Here is an 18,732-nt window from a genome sequence, read left to right on the forward strand (position 1 = left end):
GGAGGAAGAAGAAGGGGTGGGAGGAAGGAAGTTGAAGAGGGAGGGGAGAAGGGAAGCTGGGAGGGCAGAAAGAAGGAGGGAGGGAGGGAAGGAAGGAAGGAAGAATGGAGAGGAAAGAAGGATGGATAGTGGGGAGTGAGAGAGGAAAGGTTATTTGTCCAAGTCAAATCTATTTTCTTTTTGCATAGATGTTTTCCAAATAGACCTGTTTTGCGGGGAGAGTAATAGATACCATCGTTCATGGTGGCCTGTTAATGCCACCACAAGTCATTTTGGCAGACTGCTGTTTTTTGCTGACCATGAAATTTGCAAGAGGTTTTCCCTGAGATTCTTGGAATTCAGGCACATACGTGAAATGGCCAATTTGCACGTGTTTAAACCTAATCCATCCAAAGATCTAAGAGATCTCGATAGGGCTAAGGATCCCAAAGGGTGAAAGTTGGATTCCTCTGGATTTTCTTTACGTTTTTTTTTCTCCGTTTCACAACAGGCCAAGAAAATTGAATTATTTTTAGCAGCTCAACACAGTTTCTGGAGGTGCTTTGTGTCCGAACACACCGCCGTGTTTTGCCGAAAACGGGCTTTCTGGTTTCCCCAGATTTATGCTACTATAAACCGCTGACTTTTCATTTGAACTATTTTTTGAGGGCCTCTGATCTTGGATTTCTACAAGTTATCTAGCATTCATTTTATGAGCTGCAGCCTTCAGGGCAGGAATAACAACGGGGAGATATTTCTGTCTTTCGATCCACTCCCAGAATTTAAAAACAAAACAAAACACAGCGGCGACCCATTTCCAAAACAAATAACAGCAATAAGTCAGTGGTGGGATTCAAATAATTGAACAACCGGTTCTCCGCCCTAATGATTTCTTCCAACAACCAGTTCACCAAACTGCTCAGAAAGTTTAACAACCGGTTCTCCTGAACCTGTGCGAACCGGCCGAATCCCATCACTGGCAATAGCCCTTAGACCAGAGGTCTCCAAACTTGGCAACTTTAAGACTTGCGGACTTCAACTCCCAGAATTCTTCAGCCAGCTATGCTGGGGGTTGAAGTCCACAAGTTGCCAACTTTGGAGACCCCTGCCTTAGACTATTGGGTCCTTGCTTTACTGACCTGGGAAGGATGGAAGGCTGAGTTGACCTTTAGTTGGGCAGGATCGAACTCTTGGCTGTGTGGCAGAGTCCGCCTGCAATACTGCATTTTTAAGTGCTGTGCTCTTCAAATAATGTTTCAAAATGCTCACCACCCTAACCAAGTCAAATCAGGAGAACAAGTTATTTTTGAAAACAGACTGTGACAGGGACGTTCTGACTATTTTTGGACTCCCCCCCCCTCTAAATACTGTATATTTAGAGAATATTTAAAATTGGACTCCTAGGGGGAATGAATTGTCCACACAGTAAATTCCTCAACCCAAGACCTTCAGTGGTGCAGTCATAAATGAGTCATGCTAGATTGGTGGATATATCCACCCTTGAAGGTCCTTTCCAGCAGGGTCGATTGTGATGAAGTTAGAAACTATAGATTATCATCCTAAAAGGGAGTAATTCTGAATTTTTATTCACCTGACAAAAGAAACGCTAGAGAAAAACTCACCAGGCAGCTGGGTCCTTCATTTCGCTAGGTTATCAAGTGTTCAATAGTTTAATTCTGGGAACTAACCAAGAACCCAAGCATTTCAGATTCAAATTTTATAATCAAAAGAATCTGTATTGTCCATGATAAAATGGGTGTGTGACATTGTACTAATATTCACATTGTTAGGGTTAACCAATGTGAGCGTACTTTGCTTATGGCAGTTGGTTAGGCTGTAAATGGTGAATTTTGCTTAGTCTCCATTGGATCTTCACAATAGTGTGTTTCTTCAGGATGATCTGGAGTCATCCAGGGTCAAGACTGGAGATTTTTAAAGAAGAGACTGGACAGCCATTTGTCTGGAATGGTATAAGGTCTCCTGCCTGAGCAGGGGGTGGACTAGAAGATCTCTGAGGTCCCTGTTATTTTGGAGTCAGACTTCAAAAAAAGAATGAGGAAAATGGGGAGGAGGAAGAGGAGAAGAAGAGAAGGAAGAATGAGGAGGAGGAGGAGGAGGAGGAAGGAGGAAGGAGGAAGGAAGGAAAGGAGGAAGGAAGGAAGGAAGGAAGGAAGGAAGGAAGGAAGGAAGGAGAAGAAGAAGAAGAAGAAGAAGAAGAAGAAGAAGAAGAAGAAGAAGAAGAAGAAGAAGAAGAAGAAGAAGAAGAAGAAGAAGAAGAAGAAGAAGAAGAAGAAGAAGAAGAAGTCGTCCAATAGAAAAGGCTACATGTAAAGTCCAGGACAATGTCTAGACTTTCAACATCCTTGCACAGTCTGTCTTCTGTGGAGCTCTCCCGGGTCCTGAAAACCCCAATTCCTACTCTTCCCAAACAGCTTGGTTCCAATTTCTGAGTCTGTAAATGATCCCTCACCCCTACTTAGGGTTAGCCTAACTCTAACCATCATGGGCACCAGGGCACCAGAAGAAAGCAAGAATCCCCCCTGGACAAAACTTTACAGTAAATCCGGATGGGCTTTTGATGTCCGTATCGTCCCAATATCTCCGTTCCCTGCCGGGCTTATCTGCCAGATTCCCAACCTCTTCCTAAACCTGCTTTATTTAATCAATCAAAATGCAAGACTTCATTACAAGGCTAAACTATGGTTTAAAAAAAAACCCTGATGGCTAGGTTAACGCACCGTCACAATTAACCCCAGGCTTTCACCCTCCAAAGTCAACCCTGGCTCTGGGATTCGAGCGGAGAAGCACATTCTAGAAATCCCAAGTCACCCTGTCTGTCCGTCGCCCTTCCAAAGTAAGTAAGATAGAGCAGGGTGGAAAATAGCAACAGGGTTACTTGGTCATCCTTCCTTTTGTGTGGAAAGAACCATGGTGTGGTTTTTCTGGAAGTGTGTGAGTGTGTGTGTGTGTGTGCGTGTTTTCAAAACCAAGCACTAAGAAAGTCAATACGGTGGCCGGCGCCCATTTATTTTGATTTATCTCGCTAACTTCAATTGACAGTTAATTCATCAGAGGAGGAAAACGCCAGTCGAGAGGGGGATAAAAAAAAAAAACACAAATCAAGAAAGATGAAGGAACAGGCTGGAAAATGTAAGGCTGATAATACAGTTAATAAACTAAAAAGCGCATTATCGCCTGAACTCCATCTGCAGTTTTACTGATGATAAATTAAGAGCATATCCATTTTTTTAGAAGCCAGGTTGAACCGCACGGGAAGGACAACGATCTGTACAGGCTGAAATGCAGCCTTCCCAGGCCGATGGACGTGATGGAGAAGGGAGAAGTCAACGATTTTAAATATCTAATATAGGAGACCATCTTTTTTCAGGTGTCGGAGCTGAAATTGGCAGGCCCAGCTGCCAGGTGGAAAGCCACTGAATGTATTTATTTATTGATTGAAGAACAAAACATTTAAATAAATAAAAAAAATGCAACTAGGATCTGAAGTTATGTACACTTCCCGAAAGTTTTTAAGATGCAGTTCGTTGACTAAAGGGCCTGAGAATGGATTTTGAGATAGGAATGCTAAAGAAAATGCGTTTACGAAAGAGAGAAAGCACATTTTGGAATGTGCGTTTAAAGGAATGGTTTAGGGCAAAATTTCATGTGTTTGTTTGTCCTTACTTGTCAGACTTCTGTGAACCTGTCCTGTCCTTTCCTTTTCCTCTTTTCCTTCCTTCCCTCCCTCCCTCCCTCTCCTCTCTTCTTTCCTTCCTTCTTTCCTTCAACCCTCCCTCTATTTTCTTCCTTTTCTTCCTTCCTTCCTTCCCTCCCTCTATTCTTTTTTCCTTTCCCCTTTCTATTCCTTCTCTCCTTCCTCCCTCCTTTCCTCCCTCCCTTTTTCTTTTCTTCTTTGCTTCCTTCCTTCCCCTCTCCCTGTTTCTTCCTTCCTTCCCTCCCTCCCTCTATTCTTTTCTTCCTTTCCCCTTCCTTCCTTCCCTCTCTATTCTTTTTCCTTCCCCTTCCTGTTTCTTCCTCCTTCCCTCCCTTTATTCTTTTCTTCCTTCCTTCCCCTCTCTGTTCCTTCCTTCCATCCTTCCCTCACTCCCTGTATTCTTTTTTCCTTCCCCTTCCTGTTCCTTCCCTCCTTCCCTCCCTTTATTCTTTTCTTCCTTCCTTCCCCTCTCTGTTCCTTCCTTCCATCCTTCCCTCACTCCCTGTATTCTTTTATTCCTTCCTTTCCCCGTTCCTCCCTGCCTCCCTTTCCCCATATCTAGCTTTCGGATTCCCCAGGCAGGAAATCAGTGGTGTTCAGCGCCAGTTTGGTGTCGTAGTTAAGACATTGCGCTAGAAACTAGGAGACTGTGAGTTCTAGTCCCTCCTTAGGCTCAAACACCACTGGGTGACTCACATCCAGTCCCTCCTCTCTGTCTCTCTGACTGGTACAACACACACACACACACATAGACACACACCCCAATGACTAGTGTGCAAGTCACATTTTTGTTTGTCCTGCTTATTCCACCCAGGCCAACCCAGATTTGGCCTAATCTGTAAACTGGATCACCCAGGAGGAAAGGGAGAAGAGGCAGCAGAGCGAGATCAAATGCGAGAGACGGCCAAATAAGCAGCCCGGGGTGTCATTTTCTACCCGTTTGTCCTTGCGAAAAACACCGAATTTCCACCAAGAGGGTAAAAGCTGCCAGCCTTTTCTTCCTCCTCTGCGAGGGAATGCGGCATTATCTGCCGGCCTCCGGATTTGTCAAAGGTCTGGAGAGTGTCATGGAAACAAGGAGCAATAGGGTACATTTGGAACAAGCCGCTATTAGACAGACATGAGCCAATCTCCCCGCGTGCGGCTTAAACGCCGACACGACCATAATCCGACCACCTCTTTTCTCTCTTCTCTCTCTCTCTCTCTTGTCCACCATCTCATCTCTGACTGGTGGGGAGAGGGAGTGAAATCAACGGACACGGTTGGGTTTTTTATTTGCTTTTCTTTTTTTTTTAAGGCTGCAACGGAGGGAATGAAATCCTCGTCAAGCCAGCAGGTTGGGTTTTTTGGGGGGTAAGCCCTGATGAAAAGCAGCTAGGCGAGCGGTCCTCGGACTTACGACTGGCCCGAATTGCTGTGGCTAAGCAAGAGGCACTTTTGCCCTGTTTTACGGCCTTTCTTGCCGCCGTCGCTGAGTGAATCGCCACGGTTCTTCAATTAATCAATTAATCAGTGCAACAAGAAGTTTCCCTCTCTCTCTCCCTCTCCCTCCCTTTCTCTCTTTCCCTCCCTCTCTTCCTCCCTCCCTCTCTCCCCTTCCCTCTCCCCCTCTCCCTCCCTCTCTCCCCCTTTCTCTCCCTCTTTCTCTCTCTTTCCCTCCCTCTCTTCCTCCCTCCCCACTTTCCCGTCCCTCTCCCCCTCTCCCCCTCTCCCTCCCTCTTCCCATTTCTCCCCCTTTCTCTCTCTCTTTCCTCTCTCTCTCCCTCCCTCCCTCTCTCCCCCTCTCTCTCCCTCCCTCTCTCCCCCTTTCTTTCCCTCTCTCCCTCTCTTTCCCTCCCTCTCTCCCCTCTTTCTCTCTCATTTCCTCCTCACTTCCCTCCCCTCCCTCTCTCCCCCTTTCTCTCCCTCTCCCTTTCTCTCTCTTTCCCTCCCTCCTCTTCCCTCTCTTTCCCTCCCTCTCTCTCTTTCTCCCTCCCTCCCTCCCTCCCTTCCCCCTTTCTCTCCCTCTCCATTTTTCAACCCCCTTCTCAATAATCACAACTTAAGCCTGCTATTCTCGGTTCTCCCTCCTCTGTTTGTTTTGAGTGGGGGAATGATAAAATGCTGGTTCAGAGGCCGGAGGGCATTCGTGGATGCCTCCTTTCCAAAAAAACGCAAAGAAAACACCGACTTCCTATTTCTGCCTGTGAATCGGAGCGTTTCTATTTTGAGAGGCAGGCCCTCCTCACCCAAATTACGGATGAATTATTACCCCTTATGGAAATGGAGGGAGAAATAGGGCAAGGATATTCTCGGTTCGGTCTTTCGGCTGGCTGGCTGGCTGGCTGGCTGGCTGGCAGACTCCACCCCTCCCCATGGTCCCAATTCCTTATATACCCATGTTTTCAACCTCATTCCTAGCATAGCATGACCTCATGGCCTGGGAGAGAGAGAGAGAGAGACAGAAAGAGAGAGAGAGAGAGAGAGAGAGAGAGAGAGAGAGAGAGAGAGAGAGAGAGAGAGAGAGAGAGAGAGAGAGAGAGAGAGAGAGAGAGAGAGAGAGCATCCGAAAAGAACCTCCATCCTCTCCTTGGAGCACTTTGGACCATGTTTTAAGAGGTTCTAGATCAGGGTGTCCACCTTGGCACTTTAAGACTTGTGGACTTCAACTCCCAGAGTTCCTCAGCCAGCTTTGCTGGCTGAGGAACTCTGGGAGTTGAAGTCCACAAGTCTTAAAGTTGCCAAGGTTGGACACCCCTGTTCTAGATAGAGGGGATAACAAGCATCTCTGCTTATTCCTTAGAGGTTCAAAGCAATGTGACAGTCAGCTTTCCCCCTCCTCCTCCTCCGATGGGGGAAGCCTCCCAGGTTTAGAACAGAATAACGGAGTTGGAAGGGACCTTGGAGGTCTTCTAGTCCAACCCCCCTGCCCAAAAACTGGATGGCAGTATTCCAAGTGTGGCCTTCCCGAGGCCTTCTAAAGCGGGATTAACACTTCACGTGATCTTAACGCTCTCTTAATGCAGCCTAGGATTTGGCAGCTGCAGCACACTATAGATTTGGGACTAATATTTCTCTCCCGGACTCCGTATTCCATCAGTTTCTTGGTTAGCCAAATAAATCACGCACGGATGATTTATCCGGTGCCCTGATCTTCCGTCATGTGGATCTGCTGTGAGTTGGGATGGCTTTTTTCCCCAGGCTTTGGGTTCGGTTTTCAAAAGTCCCCAGGGCTGCAGAGGGAACACGCAGGGTGATTTATTTTGGGGGGTGCCGTGACTTGGACATATCAGCGAGGAAGGGAGTTTAATAGTCTTGGGGAAAGGAAAAGGAAAAAAAAATTGACTTTGGAGAAATGCAATCCCATCACGTAGGAGACTGGGGAGGGAGAGCTGTGTTTGCTTTTTTAAAAAAAAAAATTTGGGGTGGGTGGGTTGGGGAATGCTGTTTGGATTGAGGTAATTTTTAAAAAAAAAATTGGCAAGGAAAAGAAAAGTTTCAGACTTTTCAGACTTCAGGTAGGAAGGAAGGAAAAGAAAGGAAAGAAAGAAAGATAGATAGAAAGGGAGAGGGAGAGGGAGGGAAGGAAGAAGGCAAAGGAAGAGAAAGAGAGAGAGAGAGAGAAAGAAAAAGAAAGAAAGAGGGAGGGAGGGAGGGAGGGAAGGGGAGGGAAGGAAAAGAGGAAGGAGGGAAGGAAGAACAGAAAGCAAGAGAGAGAGAGAGAAAGATAGAAAGGAAGGAAGGAAGGAAGGAAGGAAGGAAGGAAGGAAGGAAGGAAGGAAGGAAGGAAGGAAGGGCAGGAGTAAAGGAAAGGTGGAAGAGAAAGGAAGAAGGGATGGAAGGAGGCAGGGAGGAAGGAAGAGGAAGAAAGAAAGAAAGGTAGGAAGGAAAGGAAGGAAGGAAGGAAGGAAGGAGGAAGAAAGGTAGGAAGGAAGTAAAGGAAGGAAGGAAGGAAGGGCAGGAGGAAAGGAAAGGTGGAAGAGAAAGGAAGAAGGGACGGAAGGAGGCAGGGAGGAAGGAAGAGGAAGAAAGAAAGAAAGGTAGGAAGGAAAGGAAGGAAAGGAAGGAAGGAAGGAAGGAAGGAAGGAAGGAAGGAAGGAAGGAAGGAAGGAAGTAAAGGAAAGAAGGAAGGAAGGGCAGGAGGAAAGGAAAGGTGGAAGAGAAAGGAAGAAGGGACGGAAGGAGGCAGGAAGGAAGGAAGAGGAAGGAAGAAAGAAAGGTAGGAAGGAAGGAAAGGAAGGAAGGAAGGAAGGAAGGAAGGAAGAAAGAAAGAAAGAAAGAAAGAAAGAAAGGAAGGAAGGAAGGAAGGAAGGAAGGAAGAAAGGAAGAAAGAAAGAAAGAAAGAAAGAAAGAAAGAAAGAAAGAAAGAAAGAAAGAAAGAAAGAAAGAAAGAAAGAAAGATTTCTCAGCCTTTCCTCCTCTTTCTACCTTCCCCAACCAACAGGTTGAGTTCCCTCAAGGGAGGTCATCCTTCGTTCCGCCAGCAGCCTCCGTAGAGCACCCACCCCAAAAGAAACACAACTTTGCTTGTTCCAACCCGAGGGCCGGCCGGAATCTCCGAGGCCGGAGAGAAGGTGAAAGAGGAGAGCAACAGGAAGGGTAGAAGAAGTTTCCACCGGGAAGAAGCCTCTGAAGTGGCCTTCGTCAAGCATTCCAGAAATGAAGAGCTTGCCCACCCAAAGGAGGAGCCGGCAGCCAGGAGCTCTGAGCTATCTTTGTTTGCTGCAGGATGGAGAGAACTGGCCAAGGGAGCCCCATCCAAGTTCTGGAGGAAAAACACACATTTGGGTTGGGTTGATCTAACTTATTTGTCGAGCCGCCGGTCGGCTCTTCGCTGAATTGGGGGGCGGGGGGAGGCGAAACTTGAGGATCGGTGAGAAGTCACAAATGGAGGGGAGAGTAAACCACAGAATAACCGTGACACAGAAAGTGCAACAAGAAGTGGAAGTCAAGAGCAGGCCAGGAAAAAAACACACACACACACACACACACACCTAGAAAGCCCAAGATACTGTCAACTGCTTGGAAGACACGGTTCACGTTTTACCAAAGTTTGGTTTATTCCTTCATTTGATTTTTGTTTTGTTTTTGACCTTCCACCTTTATCACTTTATAAGTAGCTTTGTTCCTGATGCCATCCGCCTTGTAAATTCACAGGAATGTACTGTATATACTGTATATATTACACACTTAGCTCAATCCCCATTGCTTCACTACGAAACTTATGTGGTCGGGCTTAGTTTTTGGGGAGGAAAAGAAGGGAGGAAAAAATTCTGCCTCTGCCTGCCAGCATCCGTCGGTATTCACCTGGCTGGCGTCCTGTCAGTGTGGGAGAGAGTTGAGAGCTGTTTGGAAACGGAAAGAGTATTTGCTATGTGAGCAAGGAGGAGACAGCAAGGAGCCTGGGCGGGGCTTAGCTCAACTGTTCTGTCCTAAAGCTGCTTGGTGCTGCTGTGAAACTGAAACCGAAACTCCTCTCCTCTGCTTGTGTTTTGCCTTTGGAAGAGATTTCTTTTCTTCAGGTGGGGAGGGGGAGGAGTAGAGCTCCTTAGCATCAGAGCATGTTAATAATAATAATAATATAGGAAATACTAAACGCTCTGATAGTCATTTGGAAAAATCCTTTCTTAGCGAGCCCCTAGAAGCCAAGAGGAACATAGGTGCCAAATTTCAAGTTTGTAGGCTTTACGGTTCTGGAGATTTTGTGATGATGCATGAGTGATATTTCACTTTTATATATATCTATAGATTCAAATTCAAACTAAATTGCGATGTTTCTCTGGGTCACATATATGTGTGTATATGGGTATATGCACAATAGTTATCTTTTGGGAGCAACGAAATTTCATTTTAATGTATGCTGATTAGTAGTACACTTAATGTGACAATAAAGTTCTATTCTATTCTGTTTATTCTATTCTGTATTCTATTCTATTCTCTATTATCCATTCTATTCTATTCTAATTTTGGAAATCTGCATTTTTCCCTAGCTTCTTTCTAAGCCAAAGTGAAAATTAATAATAATAATGAATGGAATGGAGTGGAGTGGATTGGAGTGAAGTAGAATAAAGTAGAGTAGAACTTTATTGTCAGCTGTTATTTGGCCAAGTGTGATTGGACAACACAAGGAATTTGTCTCCGGTGCAGAAGCTCTCAGTGTGCACACAAGCAACAAGTGTTAAATTATGTTCATAATCACAAATTACCATCGTCATCAACCACAAGATCCAACACTCAGCGATAGTCATAGGGCACTAAATAAGCAATCAACCCCAATCGTAGCAGGATACTCAATAAAAGCTGTCTACCTCAATCATGAGATACAAACAATAAAGGGATGGTCATAGGGATCTAAGGAAACGGGTAAGAGGAAAGATGAGAAGGACAATAGCCATAGAGCCTTAGTACACAGTTTTAGAGCCCAGGGAAATAGTTGTTTAGCAGAGTGATAGCATGGGAGGGGGAAACTGTTTTTTCAACAATGAAAACATCGTTGTGTTTCAGGGCACACAGAGATAGGTGAATCTGAAATCATCTCTCAAATGAATCCTGTCAAAGCCGCCTTCCCCGTTTTAGTCCGAGCTAAAAGCAATATCTATATCTATATCTATATCTATATCTATATCTATATCTATATCTATATCTATATCTATATCTATATCTATCTATCAATCTATCAATCTATCAATCTATCTATATCTATATCTATATCTATATCTATATCTATCTATATCTATCTATCTATCTATCTATCTATCTATCTATCTATCTATCTATCATCAATCTATCTATATCTATATCTATATCTATATCTATATCTATATCTATATCTATATCTATCTGTCTATCTGTCTATCTGTCTATCTATCTATCTATCTATCTATCTATCTATCTATCTATCTACATACACACACACACACACACACACGTATATAAAATTGTTTTATATCACAAATTCCATTTTTATATTTGAACAGTGTGCTTTCTGGGTGTTAAAATACAAACATCTTCATCATCACCATTATCATTGTATACATATAGACACATGTGCGATAATATTAACCGTTATTGAAAAGTATACTATCTCCCATTATCATATCGATTATATCACCATCACAATATTTACTTTCTCGTATCATCCATGGGAGCTTTGAATTCTGCCCACAACAGGAACCAGCAAACATTTGCGGCATTCAGCATAATTGAATCTCCTCCAAATTGCCAAGACCCCCCCCCACCCACACACACACACACAAAAGGGGGAGGTGGGTGTACGATCCACTCAAACGTTCCTAGGAAGTGGAAGTGGCCTTCCAGCAGGGACACATTAGAGGGGAAGAGTTCAAATCCTGACTGAAAATAAGCAGGGGTAATAGATGGGGAGCTGTTCTTAAAAGTCAGTGCCTTGCAGGTTCACCTGGTAGGACTGAAAAGGTAACTAAGGACATGAAGGTGATATAAATGCAGCTACGGCTGTGAACTTTCCGGTCATGACAATTGTCATTATTGCCATTCTAAGAGGAGTCGTCAGACACGACTTTGCAACTAACAACAACCACAACAACCACAAAAGACACACCCTCGCACACGGCCCAGCCAGGATACATGGCATCAACACAACCCCTCCTTCTATCTTATCAGTCCCTCTGTGATGACCCAAAGGGGCGTGGCACAAAGGCAACACAGTCACATAAGTAAGAAGAGTCCCTTTAGTACCTCCAACTTTGCCCCCAGTGTCCAGTTACCTTCGGCTGGAGAAAAAACTCCCCCAAGAACAGTCTTTAAGTGGAGGAAATTCAGTCCGAAAACAAAGAACATACAAACTGTCACTAAAAATCCAAACAAACCACGTTGCAGAAATTAACTTGACAGGGCAGGAGAAGGACCTTTCAGACTTGAAAGCACGGCAAAACTCACACAGTTGGGAAGACGCCAGGAGCACAGATAAGCCACAATGATACAAGATAAATTCACATTTGCTCCTAACAACTTGCTGTGGGCAGCTTCCCTTTTAAAACACTGTGTTCCCAGTTGCAGCTAAGGAAGGGAATCAGGGCCCTTTCCTCCCCCGTAAGCCATGCAACTCACGTTGCTCCCTTCTCTGTTCCTCCCTGCATGCTCTAGGATGAAGGGGGGGGGGCTGGGTCTTTCTTGAACTCCCTCTCCCTTGTTCTACTTCTCGTCTGCTCTGCCCCGCCAGACTTTGCCCTTCCCCAGTTTCTTTCACAGCCAACGGAGCCAGACTCCCATTCCCTGTCAGCTGCTCAGCTTCCCGCTCCAATTCAGATTCTGATACCGCCCCCCCAAACTCTTCCCTAAAGATCTGTTACAACGATCTTGCGCTCCGCCAGGAGAGGAGAGAAAGCTCTTACCTCCCATCCAAAATTCGTGTCCTTCAACGTTGTCCTGGGGAAAGCCACATAGGGCCCGAATCGCTCTCCAGCTTCCAGCTTCTTTTGGTCCAGATGCCTAATCCTGCTCCGGGAATGGAAGATTCCCTCAGTTCAAAGTCGGACGGGATGGGGATGTCATCGGGAATGTAGACGGGGGCCTCGTACGGAGACCCCTCTTTGGGATGGAAGTCCTCACCCGCAGGGAAAGGGGAGGGGGGCCCAATGGGGATGGGGGACATGATGCTGTCCTCCGTCTCCTCTTCTGCGCTTTCGCCGGCCAGGAGCTCTGCCTCGGTTTCGTACATATTGTTCACAATTTCGTGGTCGCCTTGGAAAGAAAGCCAGAAAAAAAAAAAACTAAATAAATTACGAACGTCTTAAGGAAAACGGTTGAGGTTCTCTACCAGATTACTCAGGCATGGGCGTAGAATTACAGCTGTATAAGAAGGGACCTCCAGAACTGGCAAGTCCAACCCTTTGGTCATAGCAAAGCAACGAATAGAAGGGAGAGGGTTCTAATCCCAGATATATCCTATCACACATGTCCAAAAGAGCTGGGAACCATCCGAGGTGCTCAAATTAAAATGGTTGATTTCCTCTTCAGTCTCCAGGAATTTTTCCCCCCACCATGTTTCTTTTCCTAAGCAGGGGGTTGGACTAGAAGACCTCCAAGATCCCTTCCACCTCTGCTATTCTATTCTATTCTATTTATTCTATTCTATTCTATTCTATTCTATTCTATTCTATTCTATTCTATTCTATTCTATTCATTCTATTCTATTCTATTCTAATTATTCTATTCTATTCTATTCTATTCTATTCTAATTATTCTATCTATTCTATTCTATTCTATTCTATTCTATTCTATTCTATTCTTCATCTATTATATTCTGTTCTATTCTATTCTTCTATTCTATTTTCTCCAAGTTGACTTCCCACCCACGTTCCCCTAGGCTTCATGCCAGACCCCCCTCTATCTATCTATCTATCTATCTATCTATCTATCTATCTATCTATCTATCTATCTATCAATCAACCTATCGATCTATCTATCTATCTATCTTGGCACATATGTTCCTCTTGGCTTCTAGGGGCTCCCTAAGAAAGGATTTTTCAAAAAATGTATTTAGAGTATTTCCTATATTATTATTATTATTATTATTATTATTATTATTATTATTATTATTTATTATTATTATTATTATTATTATTAACACGCTCTGATGCTAAGGAGTTTGACTCCCCCTCCCCACCTGGAAAGAAATCTCTTCCAAAGGCAAAACACAAGCAGAGGAGTTTCAGTTTCAGATTCAGAGCACCAAGCAGTTCTAGGACAGAACAGTTGAGCTAAGCCCCACCCAGGTTCCTTACTGTCTCCTTCTTGCTCACACAGCAAATATGGTTTCAGTTTCCAAACAACCCTCAAAACTCTCTCACACACCGACAGGACGCTAGCCGGATGAATACCAGAAAGAAAGAGAGAGAGGGAAGAGAGAGAGAAAGAAAGAGAGGGAGGGAGAGAGAGAGAGAGAGAGAGAGAGAGAAAGAGAGAGAGAGAAAGAGAGAGAGAAAGAGAGGCATGCAATCATATCCCATTTGCAAAAGAGAGCAAAGTGGGGAATTTTTACGCTGGGTTCTCCGTTCAGTGCGCGAAAGCAACCTCCCCACTTCTTTTTTTCCTTTTTAAAGTCATGTAGCTAAAAAACACTTATTTAATTTAGGAGCATTCAGAGGGATAATTATTAGGTTAGAAGTGGGCGTAAGGTATCTGGGTTTTTACTTCCACCGATGGGTGCCTTGGGCTCACAAAAGGCAGCCCTTTCAGGCACTGGTGGCATTTGGGAGCGGAGCAGAGTGAAAACCCTCCCAGGAGGGGGAAAATGTGTGTGTGTGTGTGTGTGTATGTATATCAGAAAACAAACAAACATACAAACATACATACATACATATACGGGACAGTGGCAAAACAAAGATAAAATGGCAAGGGGGCAAATAATTAGCTGAATTAGTCCAAGTTGGTGACCACATCAAGTTAGGGGCAATTTGTGTGTGCCCCCTGTAAATTGTGGCAGGCCTACAGCAACGTCCAGCGTCCAACGGGACCGAGGTTTGTGTCAGTCCTTCATTGTGAGTTGTGTTTTTTTTTTTTAAATTAAAGCGCACCCCCATGCAGAGTCGGGCTAAATAGCTTTAATCTCAGAAAGCCAAGCCCCGCTCCCCGGCCTCCGACCAATTAGGAAATTAGCGTGATTATTGTAGCAGGCTGCAAAATGCTGAGTGGCAAAGAAAGGTCATTTGTTCGGAGAGGTTGAGTTAGTACCCCCATTTCAGCTTTGGGGGTGGGGGGGAAACTTATAATAAAGGTTCGAAAAGAGAAAAATTAGTATCTTTCAGAGGGGGTATATATTGAGCCGGTTTGGACTAGTTCTACAGAACCAGTAGCGGAAATTTTGAGTCCTTTGGAATACCGCCTCTGACTGGCCCCCACCTCTTCTCTGCCTCCCATTGAGTCCCAGCTGATCGGCTGGGTCTTCTTGGGTTGCCCTGCCCAGGAGAACGGAGCTGGAAAGTAGGTTAGTGGGGTGGGGAGGGGGATTTTGCAGTATATCCTTCCTGGGCCACGCCCACCAAGCCACGCCCACCAAGCCAAGCCACAAGCCACACCTGCCAAGTCACGCCCACAGAACTGGTAGTAAAAATTGAATCCCATCACTGGTGTCTTTGTTATTAAAATGAGGGGGGAGGGAGGGAGGGAGGAAGAGGAAGAAGGGGGAAGGGGGAGGAGGAGAAGAAGAAGAGGAGGAGGAGGAGGAGGAGCAGGAAGAGGAAGAGGAAAGGAAGGGGAAGGAGGAGGAGAAGAAGAGAAGAAGAGAAGGATGAGAAGAGGAGGACAAGGAAGAGGAGGAAGAGGAAGAGGAGAGAAGGAGGAGAAGGAGAAGAGCAGGAGGGGGAAGAGGCGGAAGAGGAAGAAGAAGAGGAGGAAGAGGAAAGGAAAGGGGAAGGAGGAGGAGGAGAAGAGAAAGAGAAGAGGAGGAGGAGGCGAAGAGGAGGAAGAGGAAGAGGAGGAGAAGGGGAGGGAGAGGGGGAGGAGGAAAGGAGGAGGGGAAGAGGAGAAGGATAGGAGGAGGGGGGAGGGGGAAGAGGAGGAGAAGGAAGAAGAAGAGGAAGAGGAAGAGGAAAGGAAGGGGAAGGGAGGAGGAGAGAGGAGAAGGAGGAGGAGAAGAAGAGGAGAGAGAGGAAGAGAAGAGGAGGAGAGGGGAGGGAAGGGGAGGAGGAAAGGAGGAGGGAAGAGGAGGAAGGAGGAGGAGGAGGAGAAGGAGAAGGGGAGGGAGAGGGGGAGGAGGAAAGGAGGAGGGGAAGAGGAGAAGGATAGGAGAAGGAGGAGGAGGAGGAGAAGAGGAGGAGAGGGAGAGGAGGAAAGGAGGAAGTTTGATGTTCCTTGGAGCATTTGCTTTGGGGGTGGGGGGAGAGAAGAGAAGCAAGAGAGAAGAGAGGGAGGGAGGGGGGCGGAAAGGGGGCAAATCTGCTTACACAAACATGCCCCCAGAAACAGGCTTTTCAGAAGCATTATACGCCATAATCCCGAAAATACTTGTGGTTGCAATAAATGTTTGTCCTCTGGGTATTAGCCAGTCAAATGATTGCCCTCTCTGCGATTAGCCTCTTTGGACGCTGACGGGAGCAGGGATTCCAGGCGGGCTGAGGAGGAGGAGGAGGAGGAGGAGGAAGGCTGCCTGGCTGAGCAGAGCTCGGCCGGCCCTCGGAGGGGAACTGGAGACGGGAGGAGGAGGAGGAGGAGACATCGACACGGCTGCGCCCGCTTCCAAACGGCCCTGATTTGGGGGCGGGAGGAAAGGCCCTCCGGCTTGCAGGAAGGGCATAACCTGCTTAAAATAATAACGTTTTGGCTTCTGTGAATGGCGGAGGGAGCTGGGGGCCTCTAGTTTAAGGGAAAGAGGGACTGGGGGGACAAGATAGCATCCTCCAATATTGAGGGACAAGGAGGAGGAGGAGGAGGAGGAGGAGGAGGAGGAGGAGGAGGAGGAGGAGGAGGAGGAGGAGGAGGAGGAAAATCTTTCAAGAAGAGATTGGATAACGCTTCGTCTGAAATGGTATAGGGTTTCCTGCCTGAGCAGGGGTTGGACTAGAAGACCTCCAAGGTCCCTTCCCACTCTGTTATTCTATTCTAACTCTGCCTTTGCTTCGAGAGCGGGAGGGTTGCCACATTGCAAAGGGGCCCACAGTGTGTGTGTGTGTGTGTGAATCTTCCCTCCATCTTCAGTCCCAGCCTCCCCCCCCCCAAAAAAAATGTGGGCCATCATGCCAAGCGAAGAGTGATTTCCTCCAAAATAACCAAAGTCAGCTCAGAAGCATTTGCAAAAATAATAATTATACTAATAACAATCAGGGAGACGTTGGCACCAGCCTGCGAAGGGAAGGTGGAAAAGCCAACCGAGCTGGGCATGACATTGCTGCAGGAAACTGGAGGGTGTCACTGCCCTGGTTATTTGGTTTTAGGAGTTGTGTGACACGTCACTCCTCTTGTGTCGCCTTTCCTGGTGGGCAGGGACGACATTCGGGGGGCACTTGGCCTTTTGGGAGGAGGCTTGGAGCAAATTGGGGGCGGGGGGATGCGCTCAGGTGAGCCCTTTTGGTCTGATCCATGGTGGGAATCCATCCGGGAGATTTGGCAGATAAGCAGAAAACGGGATGTTTGCAGGGAGAACTTTTTTAAAAAAGGAAAGGAGAGAGGGAGGGAGGAAAAAGGAGGTGTATTCCCCCCCCCACTTTTTTTTTTCTTTTGCTGGGGGACAAAATAGCAACAGGCTGCGTGGCATCTTTGCCAAGAGGAGAGAGAGAGAGAGAGAAAAAAAAAAATGGGAGAGGGAAAATTGTCCGGGCAGCAATGGAGGAAAGCAAAGACGAAGGAAACGGATGATTTTTGCAAAGAAATGAAGGAAAGGATGGAAAAAGTGGCCTTGTTTCAATCAAGGCCGGAATAATCTCGTGTGAGAGGGCAGCAATCTTGTTTTTTATCCAACTGTTTTCTCTGGACTTCTAACTAAGGCCCCCCAAAAATCAGAAAGAAAAGCTGGGCTGGAGGGGGAGGTGGGCTCTGCTGCTTTCTGGCTATTTTTAAAAGCTAATCGGCCTAAATGACCCGCCTTTCTTCGTTTAATGCTCGCCCGCAATTTGGAGAAGCATTTACCTGCTCCGCTGAAATAGTCGAGGGAGCTCTGGGCTTTAAAAAGAGTGAAAGGAAATAAAGGGGAGGGGGAGGGGGAAAGAGAGAGGGGGGCAGGGAGAAAGGGAGAGAGAGAGGGAGGAAAGAGAGAGGGAGGAAGAGAGAGTGGGAGAAAAGGAGGGAGAAGGAAGGAGGGAGAGAGGGAAAGAGAGAGGGGGAGAGAAGGAGAGAGCAAGAGAGGGAGAGAAGGAAAGAGAAAGAGGGAGGGAGGAAAGAGGGTGAGAGAAAGAAAGGGAGAGGGGGAAAGAAAGAAAGAAAGAAAGAAAGAAAGAAAGAAAGAAAGAAAGAAAGAAAGAAAGAAAGAAAGAAAGAAAGAAAGAAAGAAAGAAAGAAAGAAAGAAAGAAAGAAAGAAAGAAAGAAAGAAAGAAAGAAAGAAAGAAAGGGAAAGAGAGGGAGAGGGAGAAAGAGAGAGAGAAGGAGGAGAGAGCAAGAGAGGGAGAGAGGGAGAGGAGAGAGGGAAAGAGTGAGGGGAGGAAAGAGGAACAGAGAAAGAGAGGGAGGGAAAGAAAGGAGTGGGAAAGTGAGAGGGGGGGAGGAAGAGAGAGAAAGAGAAAGGGAGAGAGGAAGGGAGAGAGAGAAAGGGGAGGGAGGGAGAGATAGGGAGGAAAGAGGGAGGGAGAGAGAGGGAAAGAGAAAGGGAAGAGGAAGGGAGAGAGAGAAAGAGGGAGGGAGGGAGAGGGAGGGAGAGAAAGAGAAAGGGAGAGAGAGGGAAAGAGAGGGCAGGGGGGAGGGAGGGAGCGAAAGCAATGATATCCAAGTGAAACCAAAATAAATGAACAGGGTGACAAACCCCCCCCCCAAGATACTGGACAGTTTTAAGTTTTAGTAGGTTTCTCCACCAAAAGCCACAAAAAAAAAAAAAAAAATGGGGCTGTCCCAGGAGAGAACTTGGCTCGAATGAGACAGAGACCAATTCAGGGGTAAAGAAGAACAAAGTTTTAAATTTTTCTGAAACCCAATTCTAAAACCCTCCCGTGGCTGGGCAGAAATCAGGCTGCAGCATTTTCAAGAGAGAGAGAAATTTTAAAGAGAGAGTGAGAGAGAGAGAGAGAGAGAGAGAGAGGGAGAGAGAGAGAGGGGAGGAGAGAGAAAGAGAGAGAGAGAGAAAGAGAGAGAGAAAGGAAGAGAGAGGGGAGAGAGAGAGAGAGAGAGAAGAAAAGGGGAGAGAGAGAAAGAGAGGGAGAGAGAGAGGGGAGAGAGTGTGAGAGAGAGAGAGAGAGAAAGGGAGAGAGAAAGAGAGGGAGAGAGAGAGAGAGTGTGTGTGAGAGAGAGAGAGAGAGAGAGAGAGAGAGAGAGAAAGAGAGGGAGAGAGAAAGAGAATTCCACCAGCTTTTTATTTTTTCTCTCTAAAGTCAACATTCAGGTGCTTTCCTTATATTAAAAAGATTTCTTTCTGCCAGCGGAGCCAGGGCTAAAAAAA

The 18,732-nt window shown here is 46.1% G+C and overlaps 1 protein-coding gene across 1 annotated transcript in view; it reads right to left on the bottom strand.

Annotated features, from left to right (window-relative positions):
* The window catches only part of PRDM16 (PR/SET domain 16), a 132,799-nt gene extending 117,099 nt beyond the window's left edge, over positions 1-15,700 (bottom strand). Inside the window, 3 exon segments of the mRNA XM_087944701.1 lie at positions 12,046-12,128; positions 12,131-12,394; positions 15,598-15,700. Of these exon segments, the coding sequence (XP_087800827.1) occupies positions 12,046-12,128; positions 12,131-12,394; positions 15,598-15,634 (384 nt within the window). The 5' untranslated portion in view covers positions 15,635-15,700.
* Between the last annotated feature and the right edge of the window lie 3,032 nt (positions 15,701-18,732).

This window comes from Notechis scutatus, chromosome 16, assembly GCF_049901735.1.
Source record: "Notechis scutatus isolate UNSWTSFEM ecotype Mainland chromosome 16, rNotScu1.2, whole genome shotgun sequence".
Taxonomy (NCBI): Eukaryota; Metazoa; Chordata; class Lepidosauria; order Squamata; family Elapidae; genus Notechis; species Notechis scutatus.